The sequence below is a fragment of the Penicillium bovifimosum genome, assembly GCF_028826915.1.
Source record: "Penicillium bovifimosum strain IBT 22155 chromosome Unknown utg000005l_segment0_segment0, whole genome shotgun sequence".
Taxonomy (NCBI): domain Eukaryota; kingdom Fungi; phylum Ascomycota; class Eurotiomycetes; order Eurotiales; family Aspergillaceae; genus Penicillium; species Penicillium bovifimosum.
Window position 1 is genome coordinate 5,161,756 of NW_026622714.1, and position 21,431 is coordinate 5,183,186.

General features: G+C 51.3%; 6 protein-coding genes across 6 annotated transcripts; 3 read left to right on the top strand and 3 right to left on the bottom strand.

Annotated features, from left to right (window-relative positions):
- Positions 1-150: 150 nt before the first annotated feature.
- On the top strand, positions 151-404 carry N7515_007181 (uncharacterized protein; the record flags this gene model as incomplete). Its single annotated transcript, XM_056667925.1, has 2 exons — positions 151-213; positions 264-404. The coding sequence occupies 2 exons, from the start codon at positions 151-153 to the stop codon at positions 402-404; spliced, it is 204 nt and encodes a 67-aa protein (XP_056521521.1).
- Positions 405-653: 249 nt separating this feature from the next.
- On the bottom strand, positions 654-4,346 carry N7515_007182 (isoleucine--tRNA ligase ILS1; the record flags this gene model as incomplete). Its single annotated transcript, XM_056667926.1, has 8 exons — positions 654-2,037; positions 2,101-2,145; positions 2,203-2,328; positions 2,387-3,636; positions 3,695-3,863; positions 3,927-4,018; positions 4,075-4,281; positions 4,326-4,346. The coding sequence occupies 8 exons, from the start codon at positions 4,344-4,346 to the stop codon at positions 654-656; spliced, it is 3,294 nt and encodes a 1,097-aa protein (XP_056521522.1).
- Positions 4,347-4,614: 268 nt separating this feature from the next.
- Positions 4,615-8,045, bottom strand: rat1 (5'-3' exoribonculease Dhp1; the record flags this gene model as incomplete). The annotated part of the gene is made up of 7 exons (XM_056667927.1): positions 4,615-5,164; positions 5,219-5,765; positions 5,835-5,868; positions 5,929-7,149; positions 7,210-7,335; positions 7,387-7,670; positions 7,739-8,045. 7 exons carry the CDS (start codon positions 8,043-8,045, stop codon positions 4,615-4,617), a joined length of 3,069 nt encoding a protein of 1,022 aa, XP_056521523.1.
- Positions 8,046-8,491: 446 nt separating this feature from the next.
- On the top strand, positions 8,492-12,156 carry N7515_007184 (uncharacterized protein; the record flags this gene model as incomplete). Its single annotated transcript, XM_056667928.1, has 6 exons — positions 8,492-8,767; positions 8,824-8,874; positions 8,924-9,119; positions 9,192-9,655; positions 9,710-12,022; positions 12,085-12,156. The coding sequence occupies 6 exons, from the start codon at positions 8,492-8,494 to the stop codon at positions 12,154-12,156; spliced, it is 3,372 nt and encodes a 1,123-aa protein (XP_056521524.1).
- Positions 12,157-12,835: 679 nt separating this feature from the next.
- N7515_007185 (pentafunctional protein ARO1) lies at positions 12,836-17,655 on the top strand (the record flags this gene model as incomplete). The annotated part of the gene is made up of 2 exons (XM_056667929.1): positions 12,836-17,560; positions 17,626-17,655. The coding sequence occupies 2 exons, from the start codon at positions 12,836-12,838 to the stop codon at positions 17,653-17,655; spliced, it is 4,755 nt and encodes a 1,584-aa protein (XP_056521525.1).
- Positions 17,656-17,901: 246 nt separating this feature from the next.
- Positions 17,902-19,679, bottom strand: N7515_007186 (cytochrome P450; the record flags this gene model as incomplete). Its single annotated transcript, XM_056667930.1, has 4 exons — positions 17,902-18,033; positions 18,099-18,969; positions 19,021-19,145; positions 19,203-19,679. 4 exons carry the CDS (start codon positions 19,677-19,679, stop codon positions 17,902-17,904), a joined length of 1,605 nt encoding a protein of 534 aa, XP_056521526.1.
- Positions 19,680-21,431: the final 1,752 nt, after the last annotated feature.

Genomic DNA, 21,431 nt, shown 5'->3' on the forward strand with positions numbered 1-21,431 from the left:
GCTGGTTGTTTTGGTTGTCGCGACAGAAACATGCAGAGCGGTCACGTGCCCTTATGTAACATTCTTGGATTTCTACCAGCGGATGATTGGCTTTCAGAATGAGACTATTCGTCACATTCCAGAGCTGCATCCTCGCTTCATCCTATCAATATGCCAGGAAAGACTCGTCCGGTTGAGAAGATTGCTAAAGCTACAGCACAATGCTCTGCAGAGGTTTGTATCTTCCGAATGACCTTTGGCATTGCGTGGCTGATTAGGAATAGGTTGCTGCATATGGCAAGTGTGTTATGACGGATTACAACTCAGTACATAAAGATATGTGTGCCAAGGAGTTCTTGAGACTGAAGAATTGCTATCTGGTGAGTGACGAGCAAGGCAAGAACGAGTGCTGTACAGTCCACTAATGAACTTGAATAGGCGGCATCGAAAAAGGGCTAAATGTGCTGTCATTATGGGTTGAATAGCGGAGGTTTCCCTGGGTTTAGAGCGATATTTGATCTACTTGGGTACGGCGCAAGCAGGAGCACTTGTAATTGTGTATTGTGATGAATTCGCTTCTGAAGAATTATTCACGAATGACTATGATATCATTCAAAACAAAAATAAATCGTTGGACAGTAGAATTGATATCTACATATTTTTCTTTCGGCTCTCTAAAGCTTGAGAAGACGCAGAAGGAAAGTGGCGTTTTGCACCTCCTGTTCTTCCTGGGAGATAGTGCCCTCTTCGTTTCCAGTAGGGAGCTTATCACCACTGAAGTCACTCATCTCGACCGGGCGACGCAGAACCTTCTCAAAGGCCTGGGCTTGAGACTTGAATGCCTCGTCAAGGCCAATGTTGTCTGGATCCGAGATCACTGTGTATTCCATCTTCACATCGTCGGTTGGAACCAGACCAGCCTTCTTGCGAAGGCGTTGAACACGGTTGATGATCTCACGACCCAGACCCTGGTGAGCCAGCTCCGGGTACAGGTTTACATCAAGGATGGTCAACACATCAGCGTCCGTGTTGGTCTCCATGCCCTTGGAGTTGCCGTCTTCCTTGATTCCTCGCTTTACAACAAGATCACCCTCAACGAGCTCAATGCCATCAACCAGAATCTTCTTGTTCGCGAGATAGCCCTTCACATCATCACTGGTGAGAGACGGCAAAGCCTTCTTGACTGTTTGGACGGCCTTCTTCAGCTTCTTTCCTAGCACCGGCCAATCAGCAGACACTGAGTATTCGACTTGGTACTTGGCTTCGTCAGACGAAAGAATAAGCTCCAGGACGTTGAGCTCCTCGAGAATGTAAGGCTCAAGGGACTTGACATCCTCGAGATATTGCGGGTCATTGTGAATCACGACAAGGGTCTTCAGGGGAGTCTTCAGACCAATAGCCCGGCGTTCGCGTGAGACTCGACCGAGTTCGATGATGGTCTGCATGCGAGACACTCTGCGTTCGACAACTTCGTCAAAGAGTTCTTGACGGACTTCGGGGAAAGGAAGGAAGTGTACGCAACGGCTGTCTTCAGCACGGAGCGATTCGGGAATGTGAGGCAGGAGGCGCTGGTAGATGTTGTCGGTGATGAACGGAGTGAAGGGAGCAAGGCCCCTGACCAAAGTGTAGAGAACCTCGAAGAGAGTATTCAAGGCGTGCAATGTGTCATCAACGCCGTTCTCACCCTTAAGTCTCTTGCGGTTAAAGCGAATATACCAGTTGGTTGTGTTATCAATCAAACCCAGAAGGCGCGGCACAACCGTATACAGGCGGTAGGCAGCCATCTCCTGGTTGATGAACAGAAGCAGGGATTGACAGCTTGCAAGTACCCAGCGATCCATAACATTTGTGTTGGTGCTCTCCGCTGCAGGATCGAAGACGAAGTCGATGTTGGAGGTCTTTTTCAGGAGGGTCACCTGGCCCTCGAAGAACTTGTAACTGTTCCACAATGGGAGAAGCACTTTGCTGACAATCTCCTTGACACCGCTTTCTTTGAATCTGAGAGGCTCGGCACGAACAACCGGGCTGTTAATCATGTACAATCGTAGAGCGTCCGATCTGTTCGAAGTTGTTAGTAGGCAATTCTCTGCTCGGCAACGGAGAAAAACGATCGTTACTTACCCGTAAGAATTCATGATCAAAGATGGGTCGGGGTAATTTTTCAACCTGTGAAGTCAGTATTTTGGATATTGGCCAGAGCGCATGATATGGGCGATGACATACCTCTTTGACATCTTGAGGCCATTCTCCGCGAGCACAATGCCATTTACCACAACGTTCTTGTATGGTAGCTTTTGGCGCAAGTGAACTCCGATGACACTGAGTACGTAGAACCATCCGCGGGTTTGGCTAAAATTCAATATTAGCTGGGAATATTCGATGACAAAAGGCGGGAGGGAAGCTGTACTCAAGACCCTCGGCGATGAAGTCTGCGGGGAAACGGTCCTCGAACTCATCTTTACCCTCGAAGGGGTAGTGCACACTTGCGAAAGGCATACTGCCGGATTCAAACCAGCAATCAAACACCTCTGGAACACGTCTCAAAACACCGTTGCCCTTAGATGAAGGGATGGTGATGTGATCGACCTTATCCCGGTGGATGTCGGTGAGCTCGCCCTCGTAACCGCTCAGTTCCTTCAGTTGCTCAATGCTTCCGATAGCGACAACTTCCGAGAAATCATCACTGACCCACAATGGCAAGGGTGTTCCCCAGAAACGGTTGCGAGAAATGTTCCAGTCATGAGCGTTCCGAATCCAGCTAGCGAATCTGCGCTCCTTGACATTAGATGGGACCCAGTGGGACTTCTCGATGCCATCAAGAATATCAGGAATGATAGGCTTGACCTTCACAAACCAGGATGGCACAGCACGGTAGATCAGAGGAGTGTCAGATCTCCAACAGAATGGATAGCTGTGAGTAATCTGGCTGTCAACGAGGACACGGCCGTTGCCCTTGAGAAGTTTGATGATGCCCTTGTCAGCGGCCTTAACATTCTGACCAACGAAGTCCCGAACTTCAGCTGTGAAACAACCCTGTGCATCAACGGGGTTGGGAGGAAGGCGAGTCTCAGAAATAACGCCGTGGTTCATAGCAACCTGGTAATCCTCCTCACCGAAAGCAGGAGCCTGGTGGACAATACCAACACCATCCTCGGCAGTGACATACTCGTCATTCACCACCTTGAAGCCACAGTCCTTGAACTCTTCATAGAAGTAATCAAAGAGGGGTTCGTACTTCCATCCGAGCATATCAGAACCCTTGAGACGGTCGACAATCTTGAACTTGGCCTTCTTCGGGTCCTTGTAGATTGTTCGAAGGAGAGCCTCCAAGAGGATGTAGTTTTTCTTTGTAGCCTCATCGTAGATCTTGACGTACTCAAAGTCGGGGTGCGCGCACAAACCAGTGTGCGAGGGAAGAGTCCACGGGGTCGTGGTCCACGCAAGTAAGCAGGTCTCGGGATCATCGAGCAAAGGGAATGTCACAACAACGGCGGGATCCTGCACGTCCTTGTAGTTCTGCTGCGCTTCGAAGTTGCTGAGCGGGGTGTTCAAGGCGGTAGAGTAAGGCATGACACGGTATCCACGATAAACAAGGCCCTTATCGAAGAGCTCCTTGAAAACCCACCAGACCGATTCCATGAATGTCGGGTTCATGGTCTAGATGATAATCGTGTTAGCGAAAAACACACAAAAGACCGAACGCACTCGAACATACCTTGTAGTCGTTATCAAAGTCAATCCAACGACCCAATCTCTCGATAGTTTCGCGCCATTCTGTTGCGTATCTCATGACAATCGACCGGCACTCCTCGTTGTACTTCTCGATTCCGATCTCTTGGACAGCCTGCAGGCCGGACATGCCCAACTTTTTGTCGATCTCATATCTAACAATCTCGTGTCAGCTGAATCCTTGTCCTTAGAGCAGTTGTAGGACGAATTGAGCTTACTCGATGGGCACACCATGCGTATCCCAACCGAATCGGCGCTCCACATGGAATCCCTTCATGGACCAATAACGGGGGATCACATCCTTGATAGTCTAGCAGTAGGATGTTAGAGTTGTCCGATCCCAATCAATCATGGCAATGTCCTTACCGAAGCAAGCAGATGCCCGTAGTGAGGGGTTCCGGTAGCGAACGGAGGGCCATCCAGGAAGCCATAGCGTGGCTTTCCGGCCGAAAGTTCAACTTGGCGTTGAAAGGCATCAATCTCCCTCCACCGAGCGAGCATGCGCTCTTCTTCCGCGGGAAAATCCATGTCGTGGTGACTCCAGTGGTCTTGCAATTGTGGAGAGAAGATTGACTGCAGCTAACAATCGCTCAGGGCTTGCAGTCCTGGTGAGTCACCCCGCCTCGTTTTTCTGCCATTGTGCCTTATTGCCTTGACCCCTCCATACACACCGCCTTCTACAAACGATGAATATCGCGATAGGGCTAGAGGAAGGGCCTAGTTAACTATGCTCTACGAGGACGTACGGAGTTCATTGAAACATCAATTGGTTCATTTTACATTGTCCGGAACTCCATTTCCTCCCTCTGACCTCATGCCCAAATGCCGGATGTGTCATAAGATACTAACAACGATAACGAAGAATCACAAAAATGGAAGGAGGGCATCTGGAGCATCATCCGCGATCTAGTAGCGGTTGTATCCTCCTTGATTGTGGGAGTAATGATCCCGATTCTGGCCACCGCCACCTCGACCTCCTCGGCCACCTCCACGACCTCCGCGATAATTCTGCGATTGATACCCATTATTGTACTGACCACCCGGGTTGTACTGGCCACCTTGGTTGTATTGGCCGCCCTGATTGTACTGGCCACCTTGGTTGTAATGGTAGCTTGACTGGTGTGACATTCCCCCGCGAGGTGGTGGAGGCGGTCCCCTGGAGTAACCTCCGTATCCTTGGCCGGGAGGAACCCAGCCAGGAGGTACCATAGGGGCACCTCCGGGACCACCTTGGAGGTGCGCAGCGAATGGGTTCGGCCGATCACTGGCATAGCTCATTCGACCGCCACGTCCCCTGCCCTGGAAAGGTGCACCGCCAAATGATCGGCCCGAGTTCTGGGCACGGCCTTGCGTAGCCCTGATATCGTTCGAATCCAACATGGGCGTCGGTAGCTTGACACCACGGAGAAGCATAGATTTGTGCACGCTAGACGATTTTGGGATCGTGTACAGAACCCTGCGTTTGGTTAATACATGGATGAGGATATGAAAACGAGAAGGATAGACTCACGTGAGAGAACGATCATCCTCAACACTCGGCATGCCATGTGCCTCGAGTGGGGAGACCAAGGAGCTGTGAGGGATATAAGAGTCGCTACGCTGGACAATACCAGCCAGGCCGCCACTCACATCCGACTTGAGGTTATACTCTGCCGGACCCGGTTTCTTGGAGTAAAAGTTCGCCACAAGGTCTTGGTACAATGGATGTCTGTCGGAGACTAGAAGAACCTCCTGCCCATGGGAGTTGCGACTCTTTTCATCCTCAGTGAGAAGAGGATATACCTTCTCCATTGCTTTTAGAAGACGAGTCTCGTCGATGAAGGGGAGAAGAATGACGCCTTGCCAAGCAAATTTCTTGCCATTCAGATCCAGAGGGAAGTCCTCCGGGTAGAAGTCAATGATCTCGCTATCGGGGTTCTCCATGAGAGGATGGAAAACCTTCGGGAGCGCGTGGTTAGATGAGGCAGGCAGGACACCCATTAGCTGTTCAAATGGTTTGAAGATGGTGCCTTTCTCAAACTGGACGTCCATATCGGCGATATCAACGAAGTCGGCAGCTGTACAGATTAGGTTAGTAATGATAGAAGAAAGATGACATGGGAACAAAGATATAAAGCAAAACTCACCGAACGGAGCATAGTGGCGTGGGTAATACCAATTCTACAATCAAGTCAGCGCAGTCCCATCATATAAACACGGAATCGGAGGTGGGCAACATACCCAAGAGGGGCAGCCCTGGAAATAGTATCGCAAAACCCAACAAAGACCAACTGCATATTCACGAGCGACCTGGTGACGGAACTCCAAGTCTTTAGGGTCCACGCCGAATTTTTGCTCGTAGTAACGATCGGCATATCCAGGCTCCCAAAGCTTGACAGTGTCTTCTTGAGGCTCATCTTGTTTGGGCTTCTCGGGAACCGGGGGCGGTGGTGAGTCCCTGCCCGGTGTGCCTGCCTCCTCGTCCTCTTGTTCGACTTCCTGTTCGACCTCCTGTTCGGTTACTTCCGCCTTTCGCTTTCCGAGAACTCCGCCTCCAGGCGAAGTCGGCTCTAGGGCTTCAGTAGATGCTTCCCCGTCCTGGGAAACTGAGGGTTCGACGGCATCAGCTGCGCCCTGCTTGGTCTTCATGAGTTTGCTCTTCAGCACAGCAGCGGCACTCTTGTTCTCCATATTGGCGCGGTACACAGCTCCACGGTTGATGACCATGCTGTGTGTCAACTCCCTGGTCTCCTTGGCCAAGTGGCCTCGGCCAGGTGTGATCAGTTCCATGGGAGGAACGGCCTCACCGCCACCACCGCGCTGATTGCGAGACGGGGGAGAGCTCCGTCTGCGCTTCTGAGAGCGTTCTTCATTGCGAGCCGCGTCCTGCTCCTTCCTTCTTTTCTCATTTGCCTGTTTCCTTTCTTCCGCTTGTCTACGACGCGCGAAAATGGCGTCCTCCTGCTTTGCCAGCCCTTGCAAGATGATTTGAGCGTTTTTGAGATCAACACTTCCATCTTTGGTGAGATAGCTTCCCATTGCGGGGAGATTATCCCGCCAAATTGCAATCAAAGTATCAATTCCGTTCTCGCGAATGTCCAAAGAGGGCAAGTGAGGAAGGAAATCGTTTCCGACGAAGAAACACATGAAGACCCAGTCATCAAGCGCACGTTCCAAATCGAACGGGAAAGGTTGTTGAGGGACACGAAGTTCCACGGCAAGGTATTCTCTTAGGACAGCGACATGGAGCCAGATAAATGGCTTGAGAGGTGCAGCGTGCTGTTTCTCGTCGAATTCTCCATTCTTTTCCTTTGGGCGACCAAGACACTCTTCAGCCTTGTGGCCATTCTGTCCACAGAGTCTGCATCCGCGAGGCCTAGAATCCTGGGCAAACACATCTTCACGCAATACTCGGAAGTAGGGCTCGTGTGTACCGAGACCCAGCATGATAAGATCAGCATCCTGTTTGGTTTAAAGTTAGTGTCCTGGAATTACTCAGATACAAGATTCGTGTAAACGTACCAAACCGTAAATGACATGACGGGTATTGGGATCATGATCAGGCGAGGCTCGCTGCGATCGCACGAAGTTCATGATCTTGTGCTCGCCTTCTCCTGGAACCGTGGCATCTGAAATGATGATTTTAAGCTGTTCACGTCAGTTGAGTGCTAGCGCCGGGGAAAAAAGAGCAAAACATACTTTCTCCCAACCCGGGTCAGTGTTGAGTTTGTAGGCAATCCAATACCGCAGCGACGCAGCAAGGATGTCCATGAAAGGTGTTCCCGGCGTGATGACATTACTGTCCCATGTCTTCTGAACAACCTCCTCTCGCATCATTTTATCGCCACCGGTCTTTGTAGCATGCTGCTGAGCAAGCATTTTGTGAAGTTCCTCCTTCTTTTGATCATTCTCTTTGGCCTCTTGCGCTGAGCGGAATCGACGCGCGCGCTGCTGGTTCATCTTCGCTCTTGGGGCGACGCCATCTAGATATCAGGTTGAGGTTAGCTAAAATCCGTTGTCAATGCGCAAGCTCCGTTGGACTAATACATACCAATAGCAATCATGAGAAGCTTTCTGGGGCGCACCATGTTGACCACGCGATCAGTGTACTTGTAGATCTCCATCATCATCTCCTGCTCATCCGCTGGGGGAGGCTTGCCCTCCGGGTGGGTACACGGATGGACGATACCATTCATGTCTAGGTAGAGGTTGTCCTGCTCCTCGCCATTTGGATTAGGACCGGTGATATCAATCGGAATTTCTTCTCCATCCACTTGGTTGGGCTGCTCCTCGATGACCGGGGAGACGATCTTCGGATACTTGTTGGAGAGCCATCGGAACAGTGCAGGAACACCCATGACGGTAATGCGACACTCGTGGTGTCAAGATCTGAGAGGGTATCGCTTATTCTTGTGTCGCAATCAGGTCCTGGCGTTCATACAGGCGCAAGCGCGATCTCCGTGGGTGCAAGATAAGTTGAGACTGTTTGAATGAAGTACAGACTCCTTTGAAACAAATGGGACAAAGCAAAGCAATGTGCAACCGTAGTGATCACGGTGCAGGTTTGGGGTAGTGGAAGAGACTCGAGAGCTTTCCGGGGACGAAAAGATAAATCCCGGGGGCGGTCGGGCGATTCTGCGGGTTGAGCCAAGATCGGCGTTTAGCCCCCTTCGGCAGTAGGACAGCTTTCTACACAGTACTGCAACCCGCAGTTCATCTTCGGATCTCTTTTTTCTGTGTTCCTTAGATGACTATCAGTTCCTACGCCCTCGGCTGGCGACCATGATAGTGCAAACCACCTACGATGTTCCGAATCCTCGAGTCGCAAGCTCCGGCCAAACAAACGGCTACGGACACAATCGATGTATTGAGCAGTAGACTCCAGAGTGCTACATTGTTGGAAGATCGCCGAGCAGCAATTCAAGGGCTCCGAAGCTTCGCAAAACTCTACCCAGCATCAGTGGCCTCCGGAGGTCTGCGATCATTGATCAACAGTCTACGCAATGACAGTGAAGATGCGGACACCATCAAAGTGGTCCTTGAGACCCTCCTGATGCTCTTCACGCCTGATGAATCTAGTGTTGGTGCCGCGTATTCTGGAACAGACCCATTGGAGCTGCTCACACATTTTATTAGCCCGAGGCATCAGACGAAATAGCTCTGTGGCTGGCAGATGAATTCACTCAGGTACACATTGTTATCTTGGTCCCTGGGCAGTGTACTAACACCTTGAAAGCGACAAGATAATATAACTACTCTACTCGACCTTCTCGAAGCCCGCGAATTTTATCCCCGCCTTTATTGCCTTCAATTGATTTCCCACATTTGCAGCGCACGACCGGAACGGACACAAGAATGCATCTTCACAGCGCCACTGGGGATTTCCAAGCTAGTCAATGTGTTGACAGATGCGAGGGAGCCAGTGCGTAACGGTTAGTCTTTGTCCAGATCGCTTTTACATGGGAATAAGCAATTGGATCTGACAACTTGGTTACGTCTGCTAGAGGCTCTTGTCTTGTTGATTGCCCTGACCCCTTCCTCAGAAGAGCTACAAAAGCTTGTGGCATTTGAGAATGCATTTGAGATACTCTTATCTCTTATCGAAGCAGAAGGAGCATTGACTCATGGAACTGAGGTGGTAGAAGACTGCCTGTCTTTGTTGGCTCAGTTATTGCGATTCAATGTCTCCAATCAGTCGTTCTTCCGCGAGACCGGATACGTGAAACGGGTGACACGGCTGCTTCATGAATGTCAACAAGAACCAGAAGGCGACGACTCGGCACCAGAGTGGACCTTGATCCATCGAGACAAGAATGTTTGGGGGCTTTTGGCCATCATTCAGTTATTCTTGATTCGCGGTGGCATGACTACGCCCATTAATCAGACTGCATTTTGGCAGAATGGTGTGACCGAACAAGTCCTTAGCATCGCATTCGGTCAAAGATTCAGCGTCAGTGTTACAGCTAAGGTGAGATGCTGCCCTTGTAGTTGAATTGACTACATCGTGGACTAACAAGCCCAGGCTTTATCGACTTGTGCCGATCTTATCCGTGGAAACTCACCATTGCAGGAAAGATTTGGTGATATCGAAGTCCTGTGGGGGTCTTACCACGGCGGCGACAAGGCGGCCAACGGGCATGTCAATGAGCCCCTACGAATCAATGTCATCGAAGCATTCCTAAAGCTCAGCCTTGAACCCGCTCCTAATAACCTTTTGGATGCACGGCTTGCTGCCTGTGAATGTATGAAGGCGTTCTTCGCTCAACACTCTGGTATTCGTATGCATGTGCTTCGGCGAGCGATTGAAGGGCATACCAGTGGACAGGATCGAATCCCGAATATCCTATCTGTACTACTCGTTGCACCGGAGGCGAGAGGAAATGCCGATCCATATCAAGTGTGGATGGCCTCTGTCCTTATGTTCCATCTGCTTTTTGATGATGCAGAGGCGAAGGCAACGGCTATGAGGGTTACCGAGGGCGATGCTGAGAGCGGCGAAGAAGTAGTCACGAGTGTCCAATCTATCGTGGGTAATCTGATCACTGGACTGCAGCGCGGCGATGATGAAAGAATCACCGTTGGTTATTTGATGTTGCTCTGTGGTTGGCTGTTCGAAGATCCGGATGTTGTGAACGACTTTCTTGGAGAGGGCAGCAGCATCCAAACCTTGCTACAGGAAATCAAGCACCAGCGCACTCCCAGCAAATTGTTGCCTGGACTTTGCACAGTGCTGTTGGGTATCATTTATGAGTTCTCCACCAAAGACTCCCCGATTCCTCGCACCACTCTCCACAAACTGCTTATCGAGCAGCTTGGAAGGGAACAATACATTGATAAGATCACAAGGCTCCGAGAATGTCCATTAGTTCGCGACTTTGAGGTCCTACCCCAAACCGCTGGATCTCAGGTCGAGGGAGGACTGCCGGAGGTTTTCTTTGACCGCGCCTTCGTCGAATTCCTGAAAGATAACTATAGCCGATTACTTCGCGCCATTGATCGTGAACCCGGATTTGAGATCTCTGTTGTCACCAACGGCGTGGAGAAGGGCGTGTCGCGAGAGCTGGTCGACGCTTTGCGCGGAGAAATCGAAGATAAAACCCAAACGCTTCAAAAATTGGAGTCTGATCTTGTGAGCATCCAACGGAAGCTTGATCAGGAACAGCTGGATCATCGAAAGACGAAGGAATCTAGCTCGGTGGAGGTATCAAGGGTGCAACAGACCATTCAGTCTTTACAACATAGCCATGCGCAGGAGCTGTCGGAGCAGCTATCAAAGCTCGAAGACCAACATAAGCACCAGAAGAACGAATTACTGAAGCAGCATGCAGATCAGCTTCGTGCTCTCGACCATCAACTCAAGCAGGCATCGGCGGAATCCGAAAGCAAAAGCAGCAAACTAAATGAAATGAGCAAGCAGCATGAGCGGGAGATTGCTGGGCTGCAGCAAAAGATTCGTGGCTTGGAGGCAGAACTTGCCCGCGTCCGGGAACAAGGTGCAAGAGAACTTGCCACTTTCAAGAAGAAAGCTCAAGAGTTACAAAATACCATCAGTCAGTCCAAGGAGACTCACGGTGCAAAGGTCACTGAGCTTGAACAAAAGATCCAAGATCTGGAAAGCACCAGGAAATCCCACGATGAACGAGTCGGTGGTCTTAACAAGACGATCGAGGAGTTGCAAAGCACGATCAGTCAATCCAAGGAGGCCCATGGCGCAGAGATTGCTGGTCTTGAAAAGCAGATCCAAGACTTCAAAAACACCGAGAAATCCAATGATGGACAGGTGGCTGATATCAGCAAGAAATTGCAAAGCATGGAGTCTACGTTGGCCGCAACAAAGGAACAGCACGAAGCCGAAGTGGGTGACTACAAGAGCAAAATTGGAAGCTTGGAGGCCGACCTTGCTGCATCCCAGCAGCAACATGAGGCTCAGACTACTGATCACAAGGATACGGTTGGAACACTTGAGTCAAGTCTTGCTGCAGCCAAAAAAGAGCATGAAGCTGAAATCGCAACCCTGAAACAATCCGTCGCAGCCCTTGAGCCAGAACTTGCAAAGGCCCAGAAGTCTAGCAATGATCTTGCAACAGCCCAAGAAGGCACAGCATCCCAGACTTCTGCGTTGGAAGCACGAGCCAAAGAGGCCGAGGAAAAGGCCGAAGAGGCCGAGTCACGTGCCCGCAGTGCGGCCGAAGCCCTCAAAAGCATTCAGGCCCAGCTCGACAAGGCTCAATCAGAAGCTAAAGAAAAGGAAGAGGCCCGCCAGTCTGCCCAGGTTGAACTGGAAGACCTGCTGATCGTCTTCGGAGACTTAGAGGCTAAGCGAGCCGACGACAAGGTACGTTTAATGGCTTGATAACTGTGGAAGTTTTTAATGAGGATGTTACTGACAATGTCTAGAAACGACTGAAAGAACTTGGAGAGGAAGTTTCGGAAGCGGAGGATGACGATGATGAAGAGGACGAGGAGTAACGAGCATGTGCCCAGTCCGGACTCCGTAGATACATATTCAGCAAGACAATCAAAATCCAACTCAACGGTGAATGCATTTGACTCCCCCACTGTAGATATGGAAGCGGGAATCATCACAGCTGAGTCAATCAATACCATGGAAACGATTTGGAATAGGTAGAACTCTTCTTCTACCTAGTTTAAGCTGAACTAGATGTCGTTATCGAGGCTTCAAGCTGCAGACTCGAGTATATCTGAGGCATTATGATCCCTGTGAGATCGATTGTCAGGACCCTTGCATGGGATTATTGACACTTCAGCCCCGGCGGAGATGTGACAGATTTGGTCACCGGGCGGTCAGCAAACTGCCCGCGATACCGGAGGGGACGCCATGGAGATCATTCTGCTTTTTTTCCTTTGCTCTTGACTCTTAACCCATTATAGTCTTTTTCTTTAATTCATTGGCTCTTGGTCCAGCTCAATTCCAGGTTGGTTATTTCCCCCGCTTATTCGTCCTCTATTTCCCATTGGTGTGCGCCTTGCATCGCTGGCTTTATTGTGGCATAAGCGGAAAGTGGGATGCATCCTGAGTCATTGTGCATGACGGTGCTAATCTCGCAAGTTTAGAAAGCCACAGAATGAAATGAGTACTGTCTAGATCTTTTCATTACCGAATTCCTTACCCTCATTCATCTCTACAATGTCGGAACCCACCAAGATCAGCATCTTGGGCCGGGAGAGCATCATCGCTGATTTTGGCATCTGGCGCAATTTTGTCGCAAAAGACCTGATCAATGGCTTGCCCTCGACGACCTACGTTCTCATCACCGATACCAATCTCGGATCCCTCTATACCGCTACCTTCCAAAAGTCTTTCGAGGCTGCCGCCGCCTCGGTCACTCCAGCCCCTCGGCTCCTCGTCCACAATGCGGCTCCTGGGGAAAGCTCCAAGTCACGGCAGACCAAAGCCGACATTGAAGATTGGATGCTAAGCCAAGATCCACCATGTGGCAGAGATACAGTTGTCATCGCATTGGGTGGTGGTGTGATTGGTGACTTGACTGGATTTGTTGCATCCACCTACATGCGTGGTGTGCGCTACGTGCAGGTCCCGACCACATTGCTCGCCATGGTCGACTCCTCAATTGGAGGAAAAACCGCCATTGATACTCCTCTCGGCAAGAACCTCATCGGTGCTATCTGGCAACCGTCGAGAATCTACATTGATCTCGAATTCCTCGAGACCCTGCCTGTTCGGGAATTTATCAATGGCATGGCCGAGGTTATTAAGACTGCTGCCATCTCAAGCGAAGAAGAGTTTACTGCGTTGGAGGATAATGCGGAAGCTATTCTGGCCGCTGTGCGCAGCGAGGTGAAGCCTGGTCAGGGTCGTTTTGATGGAATCCGGGATATTCTGAAGGCTAGAATTCTAGCATCGGCACGCCACAAGGCGTACGTTGTCACTGAAGATGAGCGTGAGGGAGGTCTTCGCAATCTACTAAACTGGGGTCACTCAATTGGACATGCCATTGAGGCGATCCTGACCCCTCAGATTCTTCACGGCGAATGTGTCGCAATTGGCATGGTGAAGGAAGCCGAGCTTGCGAGGCATCTGGGTATCCTGAAAGATGTCGCTGTGGCTCGTGTGGTCAAGTGCATCTCAGCCTATGGCTTGCCCACTTCCATGAAAGATGCACGTGTTCGCAAGTTGACTGCTGGCAAGCACTGCTCTGTGGATCAACTACTGTTCAACATGGCTTTGGACAAGAAGAATGATGGCCCGAAAAAGAAGGTTGTGCTCTTGTCAGCAATTGGCCGCACTCATGAGCCGAAGGCCAGTGTCGTCTCCAATTCCGATATTGCTGTTGTTCTTTCTCCCAGCGTCGAGGTTCACCCCGGAGTGCCAAGTTCGCTCAATGTAACTTGCGCACCACCCGGATCCAAGAGTATCTCCAACCGTGCCCTCGTGCTTGCCGCGCTTGGCTCTGGTACCTGTCGCATCAAGAATCTTTTGCACTCTGATGACACCGAGGTCATGTTGAATGCCTTGGAGCGACTCGGTGCGGCGACCTTCTCCTGGGAAGAGGAAGGTGAGGTTCTCGTTGTGAACGGCAAAGGCGGAAAGATCGTCGCAAGCCCTTCGCCTTTGTACTTGGGTAATGCCGGAACTGCTTCCAGATTCCTTACAACCGTTGCGACCCTCGCTACTCCCAGTAGTGTTGACTTCAGTGTTTTGACTGGTAACAACCGGATGAAGCAAAGGCCTATTGGCGACCTTGTCGATGCTCTTACCGTGAATGGAGCCGGTGTCGAGTATATGGAAAGCAAGGGCTGCCTTCCTCTTAAGATTGCTGCTTCAGGAGGCTTCGCAGGAGGAAAGATCAATCTGGCCGCCAAGGTTTCCTCGCAGTACGTCTCTTCGCTGCTCATGTGTGCTCCGTACGCCAAAGAGCCAGTCACTTTGAAGCTGGTCGGCGGTAAGCCAATCTCGCAGCCTTATATCGACATGACCACTGCGATGATGCGCTCTTTCGGTATCGATGTGAAGAAGTCCACCACTGAGGAACACACCTACCACATTCCCCAGGCTAATTACGTGAACCCTGCCGAGTATGTCGTGGAAAGCGACGCAAGTTCTGCGACATACCCCTTGGCCATTGCTGCCGTTTCTGGCACCACCTGCACCATTCCTAACATTGGCTCCAAGTCCCTCCAGGGTGATGCTCGTTTCGCTGTGGAGGTTCTCAAGCCCATGGGCTGCTCTGTTGTACAGACTGATACTTCCACCACAGTTACTGGACCTGCTGATGGCATCTTGCGACCGCTGCCTAATGTCGACATGGAGCCCATGACAGACGCCTTCCTTGGTGCTTCTGTTCTTGCGGCTGTTGCCCGGGGCAAGGACTCAAACCACACGACCCGGATCTACGGTATCGCCAACCAGCGTGTCAAGGAGTGCAACCGCATCAAGGCCATGAAAGATGAGCTCGCCAAGTTCGGTGTCGTGTGCCGTGAGCACGACGATGGTCTTGAGATCGACGGTATCGACCGTACAACCCTTCGCCAGCCTTCCGGCGGTGTGTTCTGTTACGACGACCACCGTGTCGCCTTCAGCTTCAGTGTTCTCTCTTTGATCGCTCCTCAGCCCACCCTTATTCTGGAAAGAGAATGTGTCGGCAAGACTTGGCCTGGCTGGTGGGACGCTATGAAGCAGATGTTTGGCGTGAAACTCGAGGGCAAGGAGCTCAAGGAAGATGAGCAGCTTTCTTCGAGCGTTGAAGAGCGGAGCAGAGCGTCTGTCTTCATCATTGGTATGCGTGGCGCCGGAAAGACCACCGCTGGCAATTGGGTTGCCAAGACCCTTGATCGTCAGTTCATCGATCTTGACACGGAGCTCGAGACATCTGAGGGTATCACCATCCCCGAAATGATCAAGACTCGCGGCTGGGAGGGCTTCAGGGACGCGGAACTGGCTGTCCTTAAGCGCGTCTTGAAGGATCACCCCACTGGTTATGTCTTTGCCTGCGGCGGAGGTATTGTTGAGATGCCAGAAGCACGGAATTTGCTTGCCGACTACCACAAGAACAAGGGCAATGTTCTTCTCATCATGCGCGATATCAACCTGGTGATGGAGTTCTTGCAGATTGATAAGACTCGCCCAGCCTACGTCGAGGACATGATGGGCGTGTGGCTCCGACGCAAGCCTTGGTTCCAGGAGTGCAGTAACATCCAGTACTATAGCCAGCACTCATCCTCAAATGAACTGGCTCTTGCCTCCGAGGACTTCAGCCGCTTCATGCGGGTGGTCAGTGGTCAAGTCAACAGTCTTGATCTCATCAAGAAGAAGAAGCACAGCTTCTTCGTCTCATTGACCTTGCCTGATCTCCAGCCCGCGGGTGATATCATCACCGAGGCCTGTGTCGGCTCTGATGCTGTTGAGTTGCGTGTTGATTTACTGAAGGACCCTTCAGCCGACGGCGAAATTCCCTCGGTTGACTACGTCAACGAACAATTGTCTATCCTCCGCCGCCGTACCACTCTACCGGTCATTTTCACCATCCGCACCAAGAGCCAAGGCGGCCGCTTCCCTGATGACGCCCACGATGCCGCAATGCAGCTATACCGACTGGCATTCCGTACAGGATGCGAGTTTGTGGATCTTGAGATCGCTTTCCCTGATTCCATGCTTCGTGCCGTTACTGAGATGAAAGGTTACTCCAAGATCATCGCCTCGCACCACGACCCTAAGAGCACCCTGTCATGGTCCAACATGTCCTGGATGCAATTCTACAACCGTGCTCTGGAGTACGGCGATGTAATCAAGCTTGTTGGCGTTGCGAAGACCCTTGATGATAACACTGCCCTTCGGGAGTTCAAGACCTGGGCTGAACAGGCCCACGATGTCCCGCTGATTGCGATCAACATGGGCGACTCTGGTCAGCTCAGCCGTATCCTGAATGGCTTCATGACCCCAGTTTCTCACCCCAGCCTTCCCTTCAAGGCCGCACCCGGTCAGTTGTCCGCAGCAGAGATCCGCCGCGGTCTGTCCCTGATGGGTGAGATCAAGGCCAAGAAGTTTGCCATCTTCGGTTCTCCCGTCTCAGTCTCACGGTCTCCCGCCCTTCATAACACTCTCTTCGACACAATGGGTCTTCCTCATGAGTACACACGCCTGGAGACCACCAACGTTGAAGATGTTAAGGACTTTATCTCCGCCCCCGACTTCGGTGGTGCCTCGGTTACAATCCCCCTGAAGCTGGACATCATGCCCCTCCTCGACGAAGTCGCTCAAGAGGCTGAAATTATTGGCGCCGTCAACACCATCGTCCCCGTGCCCAACGGCGACAAGCCCCCTCGTCTGGTCGGCTACAACACCGATTGGCAAGGCATGATCCAATGCCTGCGCAACGCAGGTATTTACGGCTCCACCGGAAACGAGAGTGGCGTTGTCATCGGCGGCGGCGGTACCGCCCGTGCTGCCATCTTCGCCCTCCACAACATGGGCTTCTCCCCGATCTACGTGGTAGGCCGCAATGCCAGCAAGCTTGAGAGCATGGTCTCGACCTTCCCGACGAACTACAATATCCGCGTTGTCGACAACCACGCCCAGCTCGACACGGTGCCCCAGGTCGCCATTGGCACAATCCCCGCCGACCGCCCCATCGACCCTGCCATGCGCGAGACGCTCTGCCACATGTTTGAGCGCGCTCAGGAGATCGACGGTACGCTTATCGGCAAGACTTCTGACACCAGCAAGCCTCGCGTTCTCCTCGAGATGGCCTACAAGCCTTCTGTCACCGCCTTGATGCAGCTTGCCTCCGACGCCAGCTGGACCACGATTCCTGGACTTGAGGTCCTTGTTGGACAAGGTGTGTACCAGTTCGTTCACTGGACTGGTATCACCCCTCTGTACCACGAGGCAAGAGTAAGTAGCCAGCCACTCTAGTCAGACATTTCCTACGCCAAAATTTATCGCTAACGATGTTTTAGAATGCTGTTATGGGTACTGAATCTTCATAAGTGCTTTATGCTCTTTTTCTTCCATCTTATGTCTAACGCCATGTCATGTTTCAACGGCGGGTGAGCCGGTCCGCCAAAAGGCTTCAACAAAAGTTGACCCGGTTCGCAACTTCCGGCTTTGTGTGATTACATGTCATTTTCCTCATCTATATACAGTCTCCTAGCGGTAAATGATATTTGTTTTCCAACCTCAATACTGGCATACTGGCAACAGCTGTCTCCTGCGCAAACCTTCATTCCGCCAAGTTATGCAGCCTTGACCTCTGGCCGAGGAGAGATGGTCAACCACACGTTTTTCCAGTATCCGATACCACCCTTGACCATGAACTGAGCCTCGGGCTTACCCTTCACAGTCTCCGGCTTGTATTGGCGGAAGAACTGAACAATCATTAGCCGGCATCCCCAGACAAACCGAAACCGCAAAATAGAATCAGATATCTCACCTGCAAAGGCCCCTTAAACAACTCCATCATAGCAATATCCCTGCCCAAACAAACCCGCGACCCATACCCAAATGCAAAGTTATACTTATTATAGAACTTCGCCTTCTCAACATCCAACCATCTCTCCGGCTTAAACTCCTCCGCATCCTCTCCATAAAGCCCGGGATCCCGATGCACCAGATACGGATTGCAACTAATCTCCGTGCCAGCCGGCGCAAACTTCCCATAAAGCTCCAGCCCAGGCTCAGAAACATACCGGGGGAAAATATTCGGCGCCGAAGGACACAACCGCATAGTCTCCTTCACGCACCCCACATAAAACGGCAGATGCTCAAGGACCTCGTTATATTGCGGCATATCAGAGATGAGACCCTGACGCGTCGCATTATCAATCTCCGCCATCATGCGCTCGTATGCTTCCGCGTGCGTCAGCAAGAACTGCACCATTGCCTGGAAGGCGGTGCCAGTTGTGTCGGCGCCGGCGAGGAGGACGAGAAGGACTTCGGCGCGGATGTACTCCAGATCCAGGGGCTGGGAGTCTTCGGTTCTGGCCTCGAGGAAGGTCTGGAGGAGGTCTGTGCGGCCGATTTTCTTGTTGTTTGCGATGTCTTTCACGCGCTCGTCGATTAGACGGTCGCGGAAGCGCATGAGGACGCCGATGCCGGTGTTGTCTTCGGGCTTTGCGACGAGGTATTTTTTCAGGAAGGTTGTTTTCATCCAGGAGGTGAAGGGGTGCAGGCGGGCTAGGAGTCCGAAGGCTGGGAGGCCGTCGTGGAAGCCTTGGATTAGGCCGCCGACGTCTTCGCCTTTTTCCACGAAGCCGAATGGTGCGCCGAAGCCGATCTCGCTGATGATATCGTAGGCCATGTAGCTTTTGCATTGTTAATTGGGGGATTGGGGTTTGTTTTGCGGTTGTGCTTACACTGCCCACCAGGAGAAGTCGAAGGCTTCGCCGGTCTTGACGAATTTCTCGTCGAGCTTGGAGGTCCATTCGTTGATGCGCAGGTCAACTAATGGCTCCATCTTCTTGATGTTGCTGAAACTGTACTATACAGAGTGTCAGGTTTGATATCGACATCTGAGGCTTGTATATCGTTTCCATACCGGTCCAGCAACGTGTTTCCTGAAGACAGCGTGGTTCTTGTGAGACCTCATGTTGAACAGAGATTCGGTCTCGCCGAAACTTCCGGTGATATAGTGTCCAGTCTTGTCTGCATTGCGGTGGTAGACTTCGGGGAGCTTCTCGTGATCATTGACCAGCAACAATGTCGGGGTAATTCGAACAACAGGGCCTAGAGGAGGGGTTGGTTTGTTAACTACGCTCTTTGCGCATCGGATCATGAACCAACCATATTTCTTGCTAAGAGCGTAGACAGTGGGCACCTCTGTCTCCTGTAGATTGTGCCATGCTATCCAAAGACGAGTAACGGAGCCCCAGAAGGGACCGGGGAACTTGGCAAGAGGGTGGAAGAAGCGATAATAGACAATCTGCCAGATGAATTTAACCGCCACATACGCAACAAGACCCAATAGTAGATTGGTCACTGTCGCCAGTGACAGGATGTTAGCCGCGAGACCCATGTCGAACTTGGATGTATAGGTTCATGGAAGGGAATCCTCGACAGGAAGAAGGGCAGACAGCCCCTCCAGAAATAGGTACACAAGATTGCGATTAACATTATTCGCTCAAGTATCCCTATTTTACTAAGGGCAAACAGGTATTGGCCAGAAGGCTATGTCAAGCTAACGCTCCTACTCCACGACGGTGTCGTTTATGGATCATGCATGTCTAGACTACTCCATAGACTAGGTCTAAACGGTTTGAACGGTTGACGATACTCGGCACACGGCAGCTCTCGGGACACCTGCTCGTCTTCGGTGTGGGTTCTACCGTTATTCCTGGCGTCGACGATGTGGGGAAAGGGATTGTGTCTGGAACTGCTGATTCGAAATTGAAGCTTTGGGGCTGGGCGGTCTTTGTGAGAATTGTCCCTATTGTGTTATGGTTGCCTGAAACAGTAGTGATCGGCTTCGGATGGGGCTGTCAAGGAATAAGGGGCCTGTGGGTCTTTTCGGTACGCTCCGTTGGGGAAGAGGTCCCGGCTGGACTCGAGAGGGATGATCAAGATCAACATAGGAGAGAGATGCTCCTGCTCCTTCTCGTAGTATGTAATAATGTACTTTGTTCAACGTTGGCCCCTCAATTCACCAGACCTGATTTCGGGTCGGGTTCGACTGCAGAGGGAAAGTCGGGACAGACCGAAATGACAAAGTACCAGAGGTGTGGAGCAGGACGTTGTCGTGTCGTGGCGTGCTCCACTGGGGGATTAGTAGCCAGTCTTCGACTGGCCTTTGAAACTAACTGGGGTTGTTGTTCCAACGTTGCCGTTGCCGTTGCCAACCGAGCTCGTATCTCGTTATGAACCCACAATACTGGGCATTCCATGAACATGGTATTGGAGGCATTGGAATAGGCGTCGGGATAGTCTAAGTCCCGTGAGATGTAGCGATTATGCAGTAATGAACTAGCTAGTTACTGCACAGTAAGGTTGTGTAGCTACACAATGCAAGCCACCCACGGGTGACTCGTGATTCTCCCCGAGCCCTAACTTAAAACAAGTTAGACTCGGACTTTTGACAGTGGAGGTGGCTTGGAAGAATTTCTTTCCGATCCTCCAAAATAGAGAGAATGAGAGAAAGGTCTCTCATTCAGAGAAGCACAAGTACAATACTCCGTAGAGGGAAAAAAATCAGATATCGACAGCCTCGGGATCAGCTAGATTGACGACTGCCGTCTCTAACGAGATCAGCTAATTTTGAAGGAATGGAGTGATGTACTTCTAGTCCAGGAGATCATCAATAGCCCAGATTAGATCGATTGAGTCAAATATGAGAGCAAAGTACTAAGATATGGAATATTCAAGTGATTTCTATCACATCTAGCCTATCCATCAAGATCTATCCGATCTATACAACATCTGCAGTCTTCCAAATCATCCGCATTGTATATCACATGTCCTCGGCTTAATATTTGACGACCAGACTTTGATCTAGCAAGGAAGAGTAACGGATGAAGAGAGATCTTGCAGGCCTCCAACACCAATTCGGCAATTTCGCTTAACCAGTCACCCACAATGGGCCCACCTGACCTCTCTCCACTCCCCCACCCAGGATGGCTCGGAAAAGGGCAAGATGGGTCGTGCAGATCACATCCGCTCCAATCTAAGCTCCGGTGGCAGATGCCTCCAAGGCTGTGGGTGCATTAGAGGCAGCCACATTCCCCCATTGAGCGCATCGCAGACAAAGATCTCGGGGCCCAGAAACGTCCGCCCG